This window comes from Myodes glareolus, chromosome 23 (genome assembly GCF_982192425.1).
Source record: "Myodes glareolus chromosome 23, mMyoGla1.1, whole genome shotgun sequence".
NCBI classification, from domain to species: domain Eukaryota; kingdom Metazoa; phylum Chordata; class Mammalia; order Rodentia; family Cricetidae; genus Myodes; species Myodes glareolus.
This window is the reverse complement of record NC_142048.1, coordinates 54005152-54022995: the sequence shown is the minus strand read 5'-3', so window position 1 is coordinate 54022995 and position 17844 is coordinate 54005152. Positions and strand designations below refer to the sequence as shown.

The window sequence follows — 17844 nt, the reverse complement described above, 5'->3', positions numbered from 1 at the left end:
GGGAGCACCCAGCCAGCAGGCAAGCAAAAAGACGTTGGCTGTGAACAGGGACCATGGCGGGAAGCATACAGCAAGGGGCGGAGCTTAGAGAGCTGATGCGGGAGGAGGAGCTAGTGTCTCCCCCATAGCGGAGCCTGATAGACAGGGCAGGTCGGTCGTTCTGGGTCCTGTGCCTACTAGGGAAAGCCCCTAGTTACCTTCCCACATCTGTAAACCTGGGCATGTATCCAGGCCCCAAGGATGTCTGAAGTCACATACAACACAACAAGTGAAAACCACAAAGAATGCACACATATCACATGAACATAAGGCTTAAAACGAAGAACGGCCTCCTCAACGGAGAACACTCAACTATGTATTGAGAGGAATGTTGTCACCATGTGCTTAGAGATGAGCTAATTGTGTGTGCCCTTGCTGGGCTGTGTGGGCTCTCCTTCTACACGGGAGTCCGGGTATGCACTTGCCAACTAGGTCACATCTGCCGAGGGAGGCTGCTTGCCCACACAGGTCTGACAGGATGCTGGCTCACGCTGGGTCATGTAATTGTCCCTCCTTTGACCAGCTCACACAACAGGTCTGACAGCTGGGCTCCAGCTGGGCACTGCCATGAGGGCCAGCAGTAGGTGGGGCTTAAAGATTACACCCATTGGTAACAGGCCTGCTCCCTATTAGACATCCTGTGATGCCCACTCATATAGGATGACTTAGGCCTCATTCCTGAAGAAGCCCTGCCTACAAAGTGATTATTACAACTACCTTGCCTGCCTCGTTCTGTCAGCCTGCCGAGAAGCAGGAAATGCCCCGATTCCTGGCCGCTGGGAGGATATCTGGAGCCCTGTCCCTTCACCACCATTGGGACTGTTTGGCATTTCACTCCTTGGTTTGTCGGTGGCTTTGGCTCAGCCTGATGCCTCAGTCACACGTTGAAAAGCAAGGCAGGCGCCTGCGGTGAAAAGCTGGGGAGACAACATTTAGGTGAGTTTTCTGTTTGGTGATTAGCAAATAGAAGAAAGTCTGTGTTGCTGTTGTAGGAGCTTGAGACTGTTCCCTGCTCACTGCCTCTTGGGAAACCAGGAAGCACTGTGACGAGAGGGAGTTTAGTCAAGTCCAATCTTGACAGCAAAGTGGGGTTTTCCATCTCACACCCCGTCAAGGCAGGGAGTTGGGAGGTTAGTTGGGTTGCTTTTATTGAGACGGTAGGGAAAAAACTGAGCCCATTCTATACAGCATTGATCCTCAGGGTTTTGTGTCCTCTTGTTTAGAGCCCCTCTTGTCTTTTTCCTTAAATGTCAAGTCGACCCCACACCTCTTGAGTTGGTGCCTCTATTTTTTCATTTGAACACATTTTATCTTTTCCTAAGTCAATCTTTATGGGTGGGTCAGGTGTTGTGTGTTAAATATACCACTTTCTTTAGAATTTGGAATACCATGTGAACATGAACGGGCTGTTAAAAGTTGGAGAAGGCTGAGGGAAAACAGGCTTGAGGTAAGAGGCCATCCGTTTGCTCTAAATATTGATTGAGAATCTTAAGCCAACGCTACCTGCCAAGCACTATTCATTTGAGTTCTGATCTTACCGGTAACCATTAAACATTAGGTAAACAGACAAGCTATATTATTCCAGTCTAAGTTCTTACAGTACTTCCAATAGGAATCCTTTTTACCAGAGCCTCGTTTACTGTTTCTTGTATTTGCCTACTGTATCAGTCTATCTAACTCTTGCAAAAGAGGAGTTATTATATTGCAATTCACTAAATGTTTTTATATGCGCTTATATTTGACTCAAGTCACATTACATTTTGTGTTGGCCAGGAGGGGAGGCTATCTCCGAGTCTGTTAAGTTGTTCATAAAACAATAACCAGAATAAAAGCAAATCAAGGTGGTTACATACAGGTATTAAGATGAAGTTGTCCCAAGTCTGATAGGGTGGGATGTTTCGGTAGTCACAGTCACTCAGGAGGTTGAAGCAGAAGGATTTAGGAGGATTTATGGAGCCCGGGAATTTGAAACCAGCCTGGGCAACATAGTGAAACCCTGTCTTTGAAAAAAAAATGTATTTTCAGTGACTGGAAATGTGACTGCTTGCTTAGTGTCAAGAAGACTTTGTTAGATCCCGGCATCATGGCAGGATGGACAAGGAAAGTAGGAGGGAAGAGAAAATAAAGAGAAGGAAAAGGTTGGTGAAGAAAAGAGGAAGAGGGAGAAAACCAAAGAAAAGAAGGAAAATTTTACCTAAACCACTCTAGGTCTGGCTGAGGACTTGGCCCAGTCAGTAAAGTGCCTTCCTTATAGACACAAGGATGGAGTCTGGGTCCCTAGTTCCATGTTAAAAGCCAGCTGTGGTGGCACATACCCCATAATCTCAGCGATAATGGCATGGGAGGACAATCCACTCACTGGCCAGTTAGCCTGGCTCATGTAGCAAGTGTTCAAGCCCAGGGGAACCAGTTTCAAATACAGGGTAGAAGGTTGTGAGTCCCACTGGTCAAGACTAAGACCACTACCAAGTCCAAGGCCAAATTTGAAGCAAACTTTAAGTGTCAGCGAAAAGAAAATACCATTCTGGTTTAATGTGTGGTGGAGTGTTGAGTGTTGAGTGCTGGGGTATAATTATCTGGGTCTCCGAGAATATCTGGGAAAAACAAAACCAAAATTATGAGAGCTATTAATAAGATCAGGACCCCTAAAAAGTCTTTGTTAAATACTGGCCCGGTGAATGGACTCTGGCCAGATCCATCTCTGGGTTTCCAGAAAATGGCCCCAATCACAGGTGCAGCAGCTTAAGTATTTCCAATCCGGTCCAAACATACATCTGATGTAACTTTGGCCTACATCCAATCAGGGCAAACATACATCCTAGCATATTTCCTATGGATCTCCCGCCCACATGTGATTAAGCACCTCTGGTGCAGACGGGTCGAACAACCTCCTTTAGGGAAGTGAAAACCTGTGGCTTCTTCTCCCCATTAAACAACAGCCTCCAGCATTCCAGGAACTGTCTGTCCTTGCACAAGGGGCTTGTCGATCAGAGGCATTTTTGTTTCATGGATCTCTGTGGTATAGTAATTAAAACTTCAAATATAACTTTGGCTCTCACAAGGCATCTGAGGACCAATGACACTCTCAATGTTGCCCTGGGGTCGCCAAATATTCTTTGTGTAAGAATGCAACAGCCCCTCCCCTCTCACACACACAACTAGGAGGGATATCAAAACCAAAACAAACAAAAATACTTCTATCCTTCTATGTCACCTGAGTCCCAGTCCTGGTTGGCACTGTCCCAGGAAGTATAGCACAGACCTTTGTGGGATAGTGGAAAGTCCACTGGAAAATATCATCCTTCCTCACAGTTTCTTCCTAGATTATAGCACACCCCTAATGGTTCCCACTAAAGCATGGTGTTCTCCCAACAGTTCCTTCTGGCGCAGTGTCCTCCACTAAAGGTTCCCTCTGGAGATGGCACCCCTGCCCCCATGATTCCTACGAGCATGGCATGACCCACTAAATGTTACAGTGGTATTGTAGTGTTAAGATAGGCGTGTTTCTCCTTCCTGGGTATGACTGTTTATCCTCCCCAGCGGTGACATTCCATGCTGATAATTTCTGCTGGGGATTCATTTGGTGCTATAGAACCTCTGATACCTTTTTCCCTTCTGAAGCCAGAACCACCTAACCACCCGACCTCCAAAGTTGTGACAACCAAGGAAAGCCCCTATGGACACATGTCCCCACAGGGATAAGTCCCCCAGATTAAAGCCATGTAATTGCTCATGCCACTGTCAGGATGTCTGTAGCTGACCACTAGGGCACTGTCGTTATAACCACTAACTTCCTACTTCCCATGAGTCCTGCCCATTGTGTGTGGCTGAAATTCAGAGGGCAAAGATTTTGGGGTCATGAGACCACTCCTGCTCTCACTGTGGAGACCAAACACTCTGGAATCACAGGGTTAACTCAGGAAGGCCCTGGTGCTGCTACAAGGTCACCTTACCAGCAACTCCTTGCCTAAAGGTCCGTTTCTGGCTGCAGGCCCTGTGCCTTGTGTCTCAGAACTCATGAAGTTTCCAGAAAGTGCTTTTAGGTAAAGAAACAGGCACAGTGTATGTTTCTATCAGCTGGAAGGCCTACAGATCTCTGAGAGTTTGAGGCCAGTCTCATCTACAAAGTGAGTTCCAGGACAGCCAGGGTTACACAAAGAAACCTGGTCTCAAAACAAAACAAAAAATTGCAATATTCAATGAAAAATTCAGGAATAATCAGTCAGGTTTTCCCCAGAGGCCTGCTGTGAAAAGGGCGGTCCAAGTGGGGTTCTATAGCCGGGACAGTGGACTGGGGTTGATTACGAGGGCAGTGGGAACAGGTGGGGTCTGCAGTGGAGAAATAAATACCCAGGCTAGGACACTGACCCTGCTGCGGGGACTCTAGAGACTTCTCCCTGAGGGCAGGCCAGGTGGTGCAAAAGCTGCCTTTTAACAGGAATTTAATCTGAAAGCCTTAGCAGTAACTTGGTGGAATTCTTGGCCAAACTGGCCCAAGGGCAGGACCTTGAGAACCTAACAGGACCCTGCTGGGAAGTGGGGTGGAATGTGCCACTGGGAAGATTGCAAAGAGGAGCTTGTGACTGAGCCTTTGACACATCAGAAACCTGGGTTCCAGCTGCACTCTAATGGTTCATCTGATGGTGGAGGCCAGGAGGCTTGTCCCAGTGGTTACAGGGATAATAATAATAATACAGGGATATAATAATAATACAGGGATAATAATAAATAATAATAGTGTGGTTAACACAGGCTGATCTTCCAGAGGACCTGGTTCCTGTTCCTAGTATCCACATGGTAACTCACAAGAGTTTGTAACTTCAGTTCCAAGAGATCTGACACTTTCTTTCTGACCTCCTCAGGAACTGCATTCATGTGGCATACAAACATACAGGCAGGCAAACTCAAAAACCACACAAGGTACAGTGTCTGGGCAAATTTTGAATCAGAAGAAAGAGGATTCAGGAAAGGGGTCAGCATTGGCCTCATCAAAAGTGAGGCGGCTGCTTTGGCCACAACAGAAGAAAGGAAGGAGTTTCAGGACAAGTCATTATGACGAGAACTGAAGGCTAATTAAGAAAATGGTGGCCCGCGCCTTTAATCCCAGCGCTTGGGAGGCAAAAGCAGGTGGGTCTTTGTGAGTTAGAGGTCAGCCTGATCTACAGAGTGAGTTCTAAGACAGCCAGGACTGTTACACAGAGAAACCCTGTCTCCAGGAAAAAAAAAAGAAAGAAAAATGCTTTCACACAGGTTTAAACTTGGGTGTACTTACTAAACAGACAACACGTAGCCAAGACCAAGAACTTACTTTTCTTTTAGTAAATAAAGTCAGAGTACAGTTTTTGAGGAACAATGAACAGGATTACAGCCTGACAAAGTAAGAACATGGGTCACAAAGGTGGAAGAAATCTTTACTAGGACAAGGGAGTTAAGACATACGCTTGACTGTGGACAAAGTTCACAGTCTTGTCGGTGAAATGCCCAGAAATCTGGAGGTTTATGGCTGGGAGAGGAGTGAAGTTAAACTCAAAGATCACTCAGGTTTAGGTGTTAGCTATGGCTTGTAGCTATTTTAACATTCTTGCTTGCAATATTTCCATTAAAAAGGAATATTGTACAAGGTGGGGTGGCACATACCCTCAATTCCAGCACTCTTCTGGGACAGCCAGGACCGTGAAACCAACATAAATAAATATATAGATAAATAAAATAAAAAGGATTATCGCATAAGAACATTGTAGGCAATATTTACAGTGAATTCATTCAGACTCTGGGGTGAGGGACTCCTTTCCCTTCCCACATCTTCTTGATTTTCCCTGCCTTTCTAGTCCCCCTCGATTACCCATTTTTAAGATCATCTTCTCTTGTAAGATGCAAGTTGATAGCCAGTTTGTCCCTAAAGTCCTCATGCATTATCCTGCCCCCAAAGACAAGGGGCCCAGCACTTTGCACACATGTGGGACAAGGAGGAGAGGTGCTTACAGGTAACCAGTCATGTGGGTTAGATCTGGGTCTCTTGTTCTCATGACTACTACTGCCTCTGGGGAATGACTGCATGAATCCAAGTTTAGGAATCTTTCTTCCTCTCTCACTCAGACACACACACATGCCCCTTTGAGAACTCTGTCAGGAGTCCAGAAGCAAGAATTAGATTTTTTTTTCTTTTGAGATTATAATACAATTACATCATTGCTCCCTTCCGTTTCCTTTCCTCCCTCCAAGTCCCTCCCACATTACTCTTCTTGGCTCTCTTTCAAATTCATGGCAAGAGGAGATTCATTACCCACGTGCTAATGCCTTCTAAGTAATACCTTCTAAGGGAAATCTTTCCTTTTCATTATTTTATATGTGTGTGTTCCCGAGCATGCCACAGCAGACATCGATATCTACACTCACATGGTAGAAGGAAATTTCTTGAAACAAGGAAACATTGCATGACTGCGTTTTGCTAGCACCCCAGGAAACGAGTGTTAAACTGCCCCTCACCATCACCTTGATCAAGCACACTCATTCCAATCTGCCTTCTTCAAATGGCCCATGACACAATATCTGAGGGCAGCAGCCTAGAGATTCCATCCAGGAGCACTGGGTTTCTTCCTATGGAATGTTTACCAAGGTGCTTGGGGCAGGCAACTGTAACTTCTTAATGGATGAGTGAGCCAGCGAGTGGTGTGGCACCTGACACACAGAAAGTTAAGAAGTGGTTAGAGGAGACTCCTGTCTTGGTTGACCAGGCTGAAGGGAGTGCCCGGGGTGTAATCCTGCAGGTGGTGACAGCAGAACAGCAGTCAGACTGGATTTGTTTGGTTTTTTTTTTTGAAAGCAGGCTAATCCAGGTTGGCCTTAACCTCAGTACACGGCTAATACCTTTAACCTCCTGAGTTTCCTAGGTCCACCTCCCAAAGGGCCAGGATTACAAAAACAATGCCAACTCACCCAGTTCACTTTTTTCTCTCTTCTTTCCTTCCTTCCCTCCTTTCTTTTTTTTTAAATTTTTTTTGTTGTTGTTATTTTGAGACAGGGTCTCAAGTAGTTGCTTACAACAGTAAAGTGAGGAGACACAAACTGAGGCGCTAACCGTGGGCTCAGAGATGCCATGGAAAACAGAAAAAAAAAAAAACCCTGAAAATTGAATGTCAATGTAAATCTTGCCCCTAAACAGATATGGTTCAGTGGTGCTTCCAAAGGGACCCTTATGCACAAGTCACAGGGACATAGGGCTTAAGTCACAGTTCATTGGTCATTGTTTCCTCAAACGTTCTTTTGCAGGTGGCCTGGTTAACTGTGTTGAAATTCCTGGGCGTTCAGAGACAAAATCAGAACCAGGAGCAAGTGGGGTAGGTATGTATAGTTTACGCCTTCTGGAGTCTTTTCGAACGAGCTATCCTGCCTCAAGATAAGATGTGGTACAATCCAGGATAGGGTGGGCATCAGGATAAAAGATAAGAATTTGCAAACACCTGACTAGCTAACATTGCACAAGGCGCAGCAGGCCAGCTGTGTGACTCCGGAGCCAGTGTTCTCCTGCTGTGCTTCTCCAAGGGCTGGCCATCTACTCAGAGAGAGGGGACCGATTCTGCTCTGCCCTCTGCTATCCTACGAGCCCTAACAGGTCCTTGGGTAGGTGAATGGCATAGGTGAATTGGGGTCGGGAGGTCTTTGCCCTTCCAGTAATTGCTGTCTTTAGGGATCCAAGGCCAACTAGCTTCGGCTCTTGGCAGGAGCACCGGGCTTGACTTTGAGCAGAACCCACTGTACAGACAGGAGCCACCCGGAAGGCAATGCTTTTTGTAGCAAGGGACGCGCTCTGGTCCATTCTGCCCGCCTGAGCACAATATGCTAGCTTCAAGCGCTGGCCCACAACGAGGAAACACCAACCGAGAGACGTACACAAGGGTTTGCCCATCACCTCTGCAAGGAACCTCAGAGGCCCAAGGGACACTGGTTGGGCATACGTGGGGAGGGTCTTGTGGGACAGGTCCATGCAGAAGAATGGAGGGGTCGTGTAGGGTCTCAGTTGAGTGTTCTTGAGAAATTGTCCCACGGCCCCCTCCCTACCCTTCTTCAGGGTTCCAGAGCCAGCTTGAATCAGGACAGTCAAATCCAGCATAGCTCGCTGCAGAAATCCAGGCGCCCTCGCGGCGCTGGGTGGTACGGCCCGCACCCCTGCGCCTGCCTTGGTAGTGCCCCACGGAGGCGGGGCCTGGGCTTGTCGGCGGTGGTGCGCGTGCGCAGTGGGTCGTGTTTGCTCAGCTCGCGACACTGTCGTGGGTAATCCTCCGGCGGTCAGGGCGGGACGGACCGAAAGCCCGGCGTCGAGGCGGAGACACAGGTGGGCGTGGGGTCTTGGTCTCCGGTGCCACCCACCGGCCGGTATCCTGGTCTGGTTAATAGCACTGGGTATGTCCACGGCGCTGGAGCCCCGGGGACGCCGAGTCTGAGCAGCTGATGGGCCAAGAGGCGGCGCCCACCTTCTGCTCACCTGAATGCAGGTGAGGCGTGGAGGGCGCCCGGTGTACACCCCCGCCTGCACGGGGGCTGCCGTTGCGTGGCCATCCGGGAAGGAGACATTGTTTTGGCTTTGGCCTCCAGGTCATGCATGGGGCCAGCGGGGTCGCGAGTGGACAGGTCAGACTAAGTGCGAGTACACAGGTCGACACCGGGAACAAGAGAACGTGGTACAACGAGGAGCAGCAGCAAAGGGACGGACCCTCTGGGGCGAAGCGGGACACGCTGGGCTAGCTCTGCACAGTGCTAAGGGTTGGGGAACTTGAGCATGTACGGATCATCATGGGACCAGGAGAAAAAAGGCCCTGTTGGACTGACTGGTCGGCAGGAGGTGGCTCTGGGTGGTGTCAGCATATATACTGAAGGGGGAGGAGAATAAAACACCTAGTTGGAGTCAGCAGTGTACAGGAGATAACAGGCTCTGGGCCCTCGGTGCTGCTCAGATAAGGAAGGATAGGGTGGAACTCTGCTCCTGAGTGTCTGAGGCCTTCGGTGGTGGCGCACGCCTTTAATCCCACATTCGGGAGGCAGAGGCAGGCGGATCTCTGAGTTGGGAGGCCAGCCTGGACTACAAGAGCTAGTTCCAGGACAGGCTCCAAAGCTACAGAGAAACCTTGTTTTGAAAAACTGAAAAAGCAAAACAAAACAAACAAATAATAAAAAGAATCTGGAATGAGTGGGAGCAGGTGGCAGTTGCTAAGTACTGTTTGAATTTTTCACTATTTTCTTACTTGTGTATATATGAAATCTGTAGCTATATACTGGATTTATTTCCATGTTTTTTTCAAAAAAACTTTTCAGGAAGAATGTGAGCACTTGGGAAAGGTTTAAAATATTAAGGAGACATCAGATATTGTGAAACTATGCGATGCCTACCCAGCTACCAGGTCTTCTGTTAACTCTAGTAGACCTGCACTAGCTTCTGGGTTCTAGTTGTTATGGAAACACTTACAGTAGACCCTGACCTCCCTTCCAGGCCCAGAGAAGTTCTCCCTGTACTTAGTACAGACTATCTTAGGGTAATGAGAACCTGGAGAACCCTGTTAGGACACTGGGTAGGTGAATGTGTCCCCCTAGGCCACTGAGAACCACACAGAAGAGGATTAGGGAGGGAGATTTACTGATGTGTTGTTGCCAAAGGCAAAGAAACAGTAAACAGCTTACATGTGTTTATCCCCCCCCCCTTTTTTTTCTTAATAAAAAGGAAACAGTTTTATCTAGGGAAAAACTGACTCAGCGTGTGCCCGAAACTGGTGGTGTTGCTTAGATCTTGCTCGGAGGAGGGGGATAATGAGGTTTCGTTTCTCCATTTCCAGGCTCATGCTCCGCAGCTCTGTGTCAGCATGCATTCCTTTTGATGTTGGGGAAATACTGTGCCCAAACACCTGCCTGCGATGCTGAACGGGTTAGCCCACGGGCATGCTCTGTTGATCCCGTCAGAGAAGAGTGACAGCCAGTGTGGAGAAGAAAACGCAGAGGGCGGGAGGGTTTCTGCCGTCAGTAACCAAAACAAGTGCCCAAGCGCTGAGTGAGCTAAGACTTGTGAGTGAGAGGCAGAACTGCTGAGTGTCCTGGGGTGCAGTAAAACCGCAGCCTGTGGGGCCATCACTGCACCCTCCCCCACCCCGTGGGAAGAGAAATCAAGGAAGCTTTCTGTGCCCCAGAGACCACCCCCTGATTGAGAATTGGGAAACAACTGGACCTGCTCTGTGCAGTGTAAATGGTGCGTCTGATGGTGACAGAAGAGATGAAGGGAGGATGTGATGGCTCCTAGGTGGAGGGGAAGGTTTATCAGAGAGGTGAGGGAGAGCAGAGGCATCTGGGAGAGCCCAGAGTGAACATGACCCTGAGCCAGGCCGTTGGAGGGGAGGGAAGAGAAGAGAGCCAGGAGACCAGCAGACCAAGAGGCCGAAAAGGCAAAAAGGGTTGCATAACCAAAATGGCGATGACTGAGTTATATAGGGAAGAGCAGCTGAGGGAAAGGCAGCCCAGCCCCTGGGCTGGAGAAGTTCACAGTGGTGGGGTAAGGTATCTTAGCCAGGAACCGCCCCCATAATGGGTAGGGGCTTCTGGGAGAAGCTAGCAGCCAGTGTCAGCTTCGATACGTTAATAGATCCCTTTGTCCCAGGGTTATTCCCTGTGACTGCAGTTCCAAGGTTGGGGCTCGTTATCCTAACTAAACATAGAAGTTCTGCTATACCAAGCAGTCTGGAGGAACTCACTTAAAATAGAAAGCTAAAGGGTTCTAAGCTCCTGGTGATGTGGCCCTCTGGTCACACTGCAGCACCAAACTGACACCCTCATCCATTTGTGTACAACTGAGGTTTTAAAAAATGTATTTATTTAACTTTATTTTATTGTGCATTTGGTATAAAGGTGTCAGATTCCCTGGAGCTGGAGTTAACAGACAGTTGTGAGCTGCCATGTGGGTGCTGGGAGTTGAACCCGGGTCCTCTGGGAGAGCAGACAGTGCTCCCAACTACTGAGCCATCTCTCCAGCAGGAGATATTCTTTTTAAAAGGCACAGTTCAGTACAAGTAGAGCTCAGGCCACTGACTGTAATAGAATAAGAGGAGCTTTGGAGAGCCATTCCCCGCCCCCATCTCAGAGGAACACAGAATTGGTGAGTTGCAGTGGTTCCTGGGCTCAGGCTAGTGGTAGCCCTGCCTTTGGCTCCTCCATGGAGCTTGAGGGCTGAAGGTTAACTGGTGGGCGCCGTGGCTGCCGCTGTGCAGCTTACTTTAGGCCGTAAGCAGTATGGAGAAGTCCCCGAGCTGGGCTTGGTGCGAAGCAGACATGCAGAAGGGGAATGGTTGTGACCTCAGTGTCCCCTTTTTTGCCTTTCTAATGTCAGACGGATGTGGTCTGTTTGAGGAGTAGAAATGAACGCAAAAGGAGAACTGAGCTGGTCCCACACGCATCTGAGCTGCCCACTGGGCACAGCTGTGACACCGCAGAGTGACCAGCAGTGCTCTCCAGGCCTCTGGGGAGGGATGGCCAGCTGCATCCCAACACCAGCCAGGTGAACCTGGCCTGTTACTCTCATGGCTGAGGGTGTTGAAGTTTACCTTGCTGCCGCCTCCCCAGATGAAGGATGCTTAGCGCTGTTAGCTGCTGAGACGTCACAGGCCGCGCAGGGCTCTGTGCATGGTGCTTTATGGAAACCGACAGAGCGGGAGGTCTGAGCACCTGAAGCAGCCTGGGGAAGCGGTGGATAGGACTTGAAGTGTGGGGTGTGTTCTGGTGTATAAGTCACCATTTCTGTAATTGTTTAGCTCCTGATCTGGAATGGCCAGGACGTCTCCTCTGCTGTGTCTGTGTCAGTGACTGATGTGGAGGTCTTCCTTTAGATGCCCCCCCTCCAAAGGTACCTTGAAGATTTGGAGCCATTCTCTCTCTCTCTCTGGTGAAGAGGAAACAGACTAGTTGGATGCGCCTGACACCGCGGAGCTTCACACTCCGCTATCCTGTATTTCCGTGTAGATTTTATTTCCAGGGTTAGCCACCGTGCTCAGTGAATCTGTGAGAAGCCACTGATCTTGAGGCTCTGGGCTTCCTCCCACTCTGACACAACCAGAACCTTCTTGAGACAGTGTTTGTGTCCCTTGATTTAGGAAGTAGATCGAGTAGAGATTTCCAGAGTTGGGGGTTTGCCCAGACCCCATGGAAGCTGCCATCTTGGCTCCTGGCACAGTGATGCAATCGCAACAGAATGGGAACTTGTGTGGGCAAGTGCAAAGTGGGGCTTTTTTACTCCAGGTCCAGGAAGAAGATCTGCCTTCCTGCCTAGCCCTCTACTAGGCATGAATGTGCCTGGGTTAGGAGGTATACAGTACTCAGGATTGCAGGGGCATCAGGAGTTCAAAGCCAGCCTTCATTCTCAGAAGAGCCTTAGCAAGCCAGGTGCCCCAGCCGTGTAGGAGCGTGTTCCATTTTGTTTCAGTGAGAGTAGCTTTTGGAGTCATCGGAAACGTGGAATAGTTGAGTGTTGCTACAAGCCGAGGAGGCATGAGCCCCAGGTGTAGGCTGCGTACAGAACAGCCTCTGGGTTGTCCTCTCCAGAGAACGTTTCCGTGTGTCCGGAAACACACATCAGGACAGTGACACGGGGCTCCAGGGATCAAAGGGGACACATGGGTGTGTGAGTTGTGCCCACATAACTGCATCCTGTGTTAAAGTAAGGGGAAAACCAGCACTTCCAGGACATCGTCATGCCAAGCTAAGAGCATAATGGCCAGGGGTTCCTTTGTCCTTTGGGGCCACCCTGACACTCAAGCCCACAAACCTTGTGTTCTGGTGCTTTCTGTGGCTACAGATGAGTGAGTTAGTGTAGGAGGCTGATGTGGTGCTCTAGTACTGTGCCCAGTTGCCTCATGGTTGATGAGTGCAGAGCCCTGCCCTGTTCTGCCTCCTTCCCCCAAGGCACCCCGCCCCTGAGAAAGTAGGGTCAGGGTTTGCCCTGCTTGCAGTGGGACTGGCCTGTGGTGACTGGTGAGCTGGTCAGGTCTCATGATTTCCTCCAGCCTTGACCCTCTCATGTTTACGGTTTCACAAAGCAGATCCAGTTTAGGTACCTCTCACCATTTAAGCACAATTTCAAATCTGCATGCATTCTGCAAGTATTTCGTGTCTGTCAGCCATTGTACCAGGCATCTGGGTTTTAAAGATGGGCAGGTTGGGCTTCCGCCTCCGAGGGCTTCCGTGGTGCTGGCTGGGGCTAAGACTAGAGTGCAGCTCAGGTGTGGGCCCAGAGGGCACGCGAGTTTGTCTGGAGGGCATTTGGCCCAGCGCAGGGTGCTTCTCAAGACTAGAGAGCATTTGAAACAGGTGGATTGAAGATGGCTGGTCGGGCCCAGGGACAGGGCATCTGCAGAGAAGGTGGAACTCGGAGCTTGAGAGCTGGAGCGTGGAACAAAGGCGCAGAGTGTTCGAGGTCAGGGCCCGGGAAAGGAAGCGGGTCATACCCAAACACTGGTGGGTCCCGGCAGCAGGAGTTCCGGCTTACTCTGGAAGCTCGACTAGAGTCTTGAAAAGCACCACAGGTCAGGCTGTTGATGTGAACTCTAAAACAAATGCATAGCCATTTCAGGAAGTGAACTTTCAGGATGTTCCACATTAGGAAACCCCAGCCTGTACCACATACCACACATTGCCTCAGACCCGCAGCATCCTCTACTCTCCAGTGCTCATGGTGTGCTCTCCTTCTGGGGAAACCAAGTCCCGTGTCTAAAGGTCACATGGCCAGTACAGGCAGGAGTAGGATTTGAACCCAGGTGTTTCCCTGGCCCCATGCCCATGGACTTGGCAGAGATCATGGTGTTTTTATTAACAGTTCTCCCAAACACAGAGCGTGAAAGAAAGGTTCTTATCTCAGACTCTGGAGGTGAAGTGACTCAGCAGAGTGTATTTCAGTGTCTGGGATTGTGGATTATGTAGCTTATGACCGGACTGCTGCAAAGGCGAGGGCTGAGACTCGAGTTCTGTGGGAAGAGCACAGCCCATTTCCGAGTCAGAGCGTGTCTGCCTCCCTTCGTGGCTGAGCATCTCTGGGTCAGCCTAGTTCCTTCTCTTATGCTGTCTGTAGGTCTCTTGCAGGGTTTGTGTCTGTCTGCAAGCATCAAAGTGAGGTAGAACTTAAATACTCCCCACACATTGTCCTTTGATGGGGTAAAGGTGTGCAGACCATGCGTGGGAAGGAAGCCATGGTGCTTTTTGTTTTCCTGCTTCTTCTGAGGTGAACTTTCTTTCTTCAGATTGGGAATGGATACCCGAAGATCCTTGAGACGGCTTCACTGAAAGTGAGGGGCGGTGTCAGGCCCAGCAGCCCTGTGTTGGCCCAGGGACACCCCTGGCATCCAGATCAATCATGACCCCTGTAAGCAACCATGTCATGGCGGAGAGTATTTTTGACCTGGACTATGCTTCCTGGAAGATTCGCTCGACTCTGGCGGTCGCTGGCTTTGTCTTCTACCTGGGCGTCTTCGTGGTCTGCCACCAGCTGTCATCCTCCCTGAATGCCACCTACCGCTCTCTGCTGGCCAAAGAGAAGGTCTTCTGGAACCTGGCCGCTACCCGTGCAGTCTTTGGTGTTCAGAGCACGGCTGCCGGCCTGTGGGCTCTGCTGGGGGACCCCGTGCTCCACGCCGACAAGGCTCTCGGGCAGCAGAACTGGTGTTGGTTTCACGTCGCCACGGCCACTGGATTCTTCCTCTTTGAGAATGTGGCTGTCCACCTGTCCAACCTGTGCTTCCGGACGTTCGACTTGTTTTTGGTTGTCCACCACCTCTTTGCCTTTCTTGGGTTCCTGGGTTCCGTGGCGAATCTCAGAGCCGGCCACTATCTGGCCATGACCACTCTTCTGTTGGAGATGAGCACACCCTTCACCTGCATTTCCTGGATGCTCCTGAAGGTGGGTGAGGGGACACGGGGAATGGGGGCGTGCTGTGAAGGTGGGTAAGGGTTGGGGGGAGGGGAGCCGGGATGGGGGAGTGAGTGCCATGGCCACCCGCAGAGCAGGGCGCCTCAGGCAGTACCACACTAACCAGAGTGTCACCGGGACCTGCCGCGAGGCAGCTGGGCAGCAAGCCAACATCTGGTTAAATTCCATCTTCTCAAATTTAAGTCTTGGAGTTAAAAGAAAGATGATTGGCTCTTTGGACTCAGTCACTAGTAGTATAATGTCGTAGAAAGCATTGTTGTTTTACTTCGATACTTAAAATGTTCTGGAGCGATCTATTTGTGATTATACATACACTCACAAGGCCATCTCTTAACTCAGTGGCTCTCAGCCTTCGAGGTGTGTCAGCATGTGCATGCCTTTTTATGGCCGTGTGAGAGCAACTCTCTTTTGTTAGTTTGCTGGATTCAGAAGTTAGTTCCTGGTCCACCTGGAGCTGATGTCACATAGCCTCATAGAGAGCCTTCACTCAGATCAGCGGTCCTGCCTCCAAAATAGTAGCCCTCCCCTTGGCTTCCTGCTCTCACAGCTGAGCCTGAGTCTAGCAGCCCATCCCTAGCCACTGAGTACAGACAGGGTCCTGTCTCATCCTGGGAGGGAGCAGCTGGATGTCTGTGTCTGGGGTTGGCAGTCTGAGGAGACCCGAAGGCTGCTGCCGGGAAGCACCTGGACTATGTGGGGTGGCCGGACTTGGCTTTTGTCCATGGCAAGGCTTTGGGTGCTGCTCAGCTTCGGCTCCAACTGCAGAAACTCACTAATGTGCTCAGAGCGTGGAGTTACACAAAGTCCACTTTAGCCTTCATCCAATGCCCTCCGAGGTGAATGAGCTAGAGGAACCTGGACGTACCTTCTATCCAGACTGCTCCAGGGTGTGTGCCCGCTGCTGCTAGGTAAAAGGGGCCCATTTGCTCTATGATACAAGCTAATTCAAGATAGAAAGATTTGAGTCTTGCCTTAGGGAGCGGGAAGTAAGCAGAGCAGGCCCCACCGATGAGACGCTGGCCCAGGCTCTCATCTTCCTTCAGAATTAAGCCCTGGAGAGCAGATGCTGGCATGAAGCCTGTTGCTTTGAACTGAGTTCACGGCGCATGAAGGGCGCCCATACCTTCTCGCCTCCCATACTGACACGGTGTTTGTCTTGTCCACAGGCTGGTTGGTCAGACTCCCTGTTCTGGAAGGTCAACCAGTGGCTGATGATCCACATGTTCCATTGCCGCATGATCCTCACCTACCACATGTGGTGGGTGTGCTTCCAGCACTGGGGCGCCCTCGTCGACAGCCTCTACCTGCCTCACTTCGCACTCTTCCTCTGTGGACTGGCCCTGCTCACACTCATCATTAACCCCTATTGGACACACAAAAAGACCCAACAGCTTCTCAACCCCGTGGACTGGAACTTTGCGCAGCCGTCCGATACCAAGGGCGGCAGGCAAGAAAGGACCAATGGCCAGGTGCCTCAGAAAAAGAGGCTCTGATGCCAGCGGACGCATGCCCAGGGTTCAGCAGAGCTCTGAGCAGAGGAGGTCGTGAATGAGTTTAGATCTAGGTGAATACTAACTTGTCCTTTAGCGTTAGTTCTGAAGTAGCCATGAAGTATTACTGGGACCTTGTTTTGCCTGCAGGAGGACTTTGCCATCATGGTCTTCTTCCGATTATTCCTCTGGTGTGGCCTCAGCCATGCTGTGCCTGCCGGGTTGGGGTCAGGAAAGGAGCCATGGTGTGTGCAAGTTGCTGAGGAGGCCAGCCTGAATACTTGAAAGGACTTCATTAGGAAGGACTCGTGTGGGTGTGGATGAATCAGCACACCCACAGCCTGCGTGCCTTATTTGGGAGTCACATTCTGTTTCATTACAAAGAATCGGCCCAAGAAAATGTGATTTGCTGGTATTTGAAAATTTTTCCCAGCGTGTGGAATTTTAAGCCGGTGGCACAGCAGCACCCTCTAGTGGCAAGCGGTGGAAGAACACAGTTCTGGTGAAGGGTTTTTCTCAATGGCTGAATGGTCCTAGAGTTTATCTACCCTTCCTGGCATGGGATCTGGATCTTCTAGCTATTTCTGGTTGATGAAAGTGGCTAGGCTAGCCCCAGTTCTGCTCTGTCAATTTCAAGGCAGGGCAGTGACTTTTCCCCTCTGGGCTGTGAGGGGTCCTGTACCTAGAGATGAGATGCTCTCCCCGAGTTGCCAAGGTACAGAGCAAAAAGCTTGCCTGATGTGGCTGTAGGCAGGTGTTCTTCTTAGTGCACTGTTTGTGGGCAAGACGTCCAGACACCAACTGCCCATGCTAATGGCGGACACAGAAACTTTCCTCAGGAGTATAAATTAAAGTACAGTTTATTTTTGTCAAAACTACCTTTGAGGTGGTAGTTGGTCTTGAAAATCATGTGTGACCTATTCTTGCCATGGATCATGGGCCTCAGCATGTTTGGGATACTAGTGCTTGAACTTTATCAGGATGTATGGCGCCTATTTATTTCACTCTAAGAAAGTATTTTATGTCCCTAAGATTACCACCTGGAAACCCTGTAGCTCCCATATCTGCTTTGCACGGGCACAAGCCTGGCCATTTTTAACTGGGCAGAAGTTTAATAAAGTTATGGTCATTTCCAGAACACAAACACACGCCAGTTCTTGTCTGCTAACGCAAGCTCAGGCTCACGTTGGAGTGTCTGAGAACACTCTGTGTCCAGGACGTGTTGACAAGTCTTTGTGTGACCAGAAGACAGTAGGAAAGTTAGCTGGCTTTCTCTGGCCTGCTCTAGGAGCGTGACATCACACTATATCCTCTGTCGTTATGCGTGTCACCTGGACGTCGTCCGGAGGCTGAGGTGGCCTCTGGTTG

At 49.9% G+C, this 17844-nt stretch overlaps 1 protein-coding gene across 5 annotated transcripts; it reads left to right on the top strand.

Annotated features, from left to right (window-relative positions):
* The first annotated feature begins 653 nt into the window (after nucleotides 1-653).
* On the top strand, nucleotides 654-17620 carry Cln8 (CLN8 transmembrane ER and ERGIC protein). Of its 5 annotated transcripts, none has more exons than XM_085680676.2 (4): nucleotides 654-975; nucleotides 7309-7376; nucleotides 14301-14956; nucleotides 16153-17620. In XM_085680676.2, the coding sequence occupies exons 3-4, from the start codon at nucleotides 14414-14416 to the stop codon at nucleotides 16477-16479; spliced, it is 870 nt and encodes a 289-aa protein (XP_085536802.1). In that variant the 5' UTR covers nucleotides 654-975; nucleotides 7309-7376; nucleotides 14301-14413; the 3' UTR covers nucleotides 16480-17620. The 5 variants fall into 5 exon arrangements, with proteins under 5 accessions (XP_085536802.1, XP_048312227.1, XP_048312225.1 ...); XM_048456270.3 differs by having other exon boundaries at nucleotides 7309-7380; XM_048456268.3 differs by lacking the exons at nucleotides 654-975; nucleotides 7309-7376 and adding an exon at nucleotides 8247-8371.
* The last annotated feature ends 224 nt before the right edge of the window (nucleotides 17621-17844 follow it).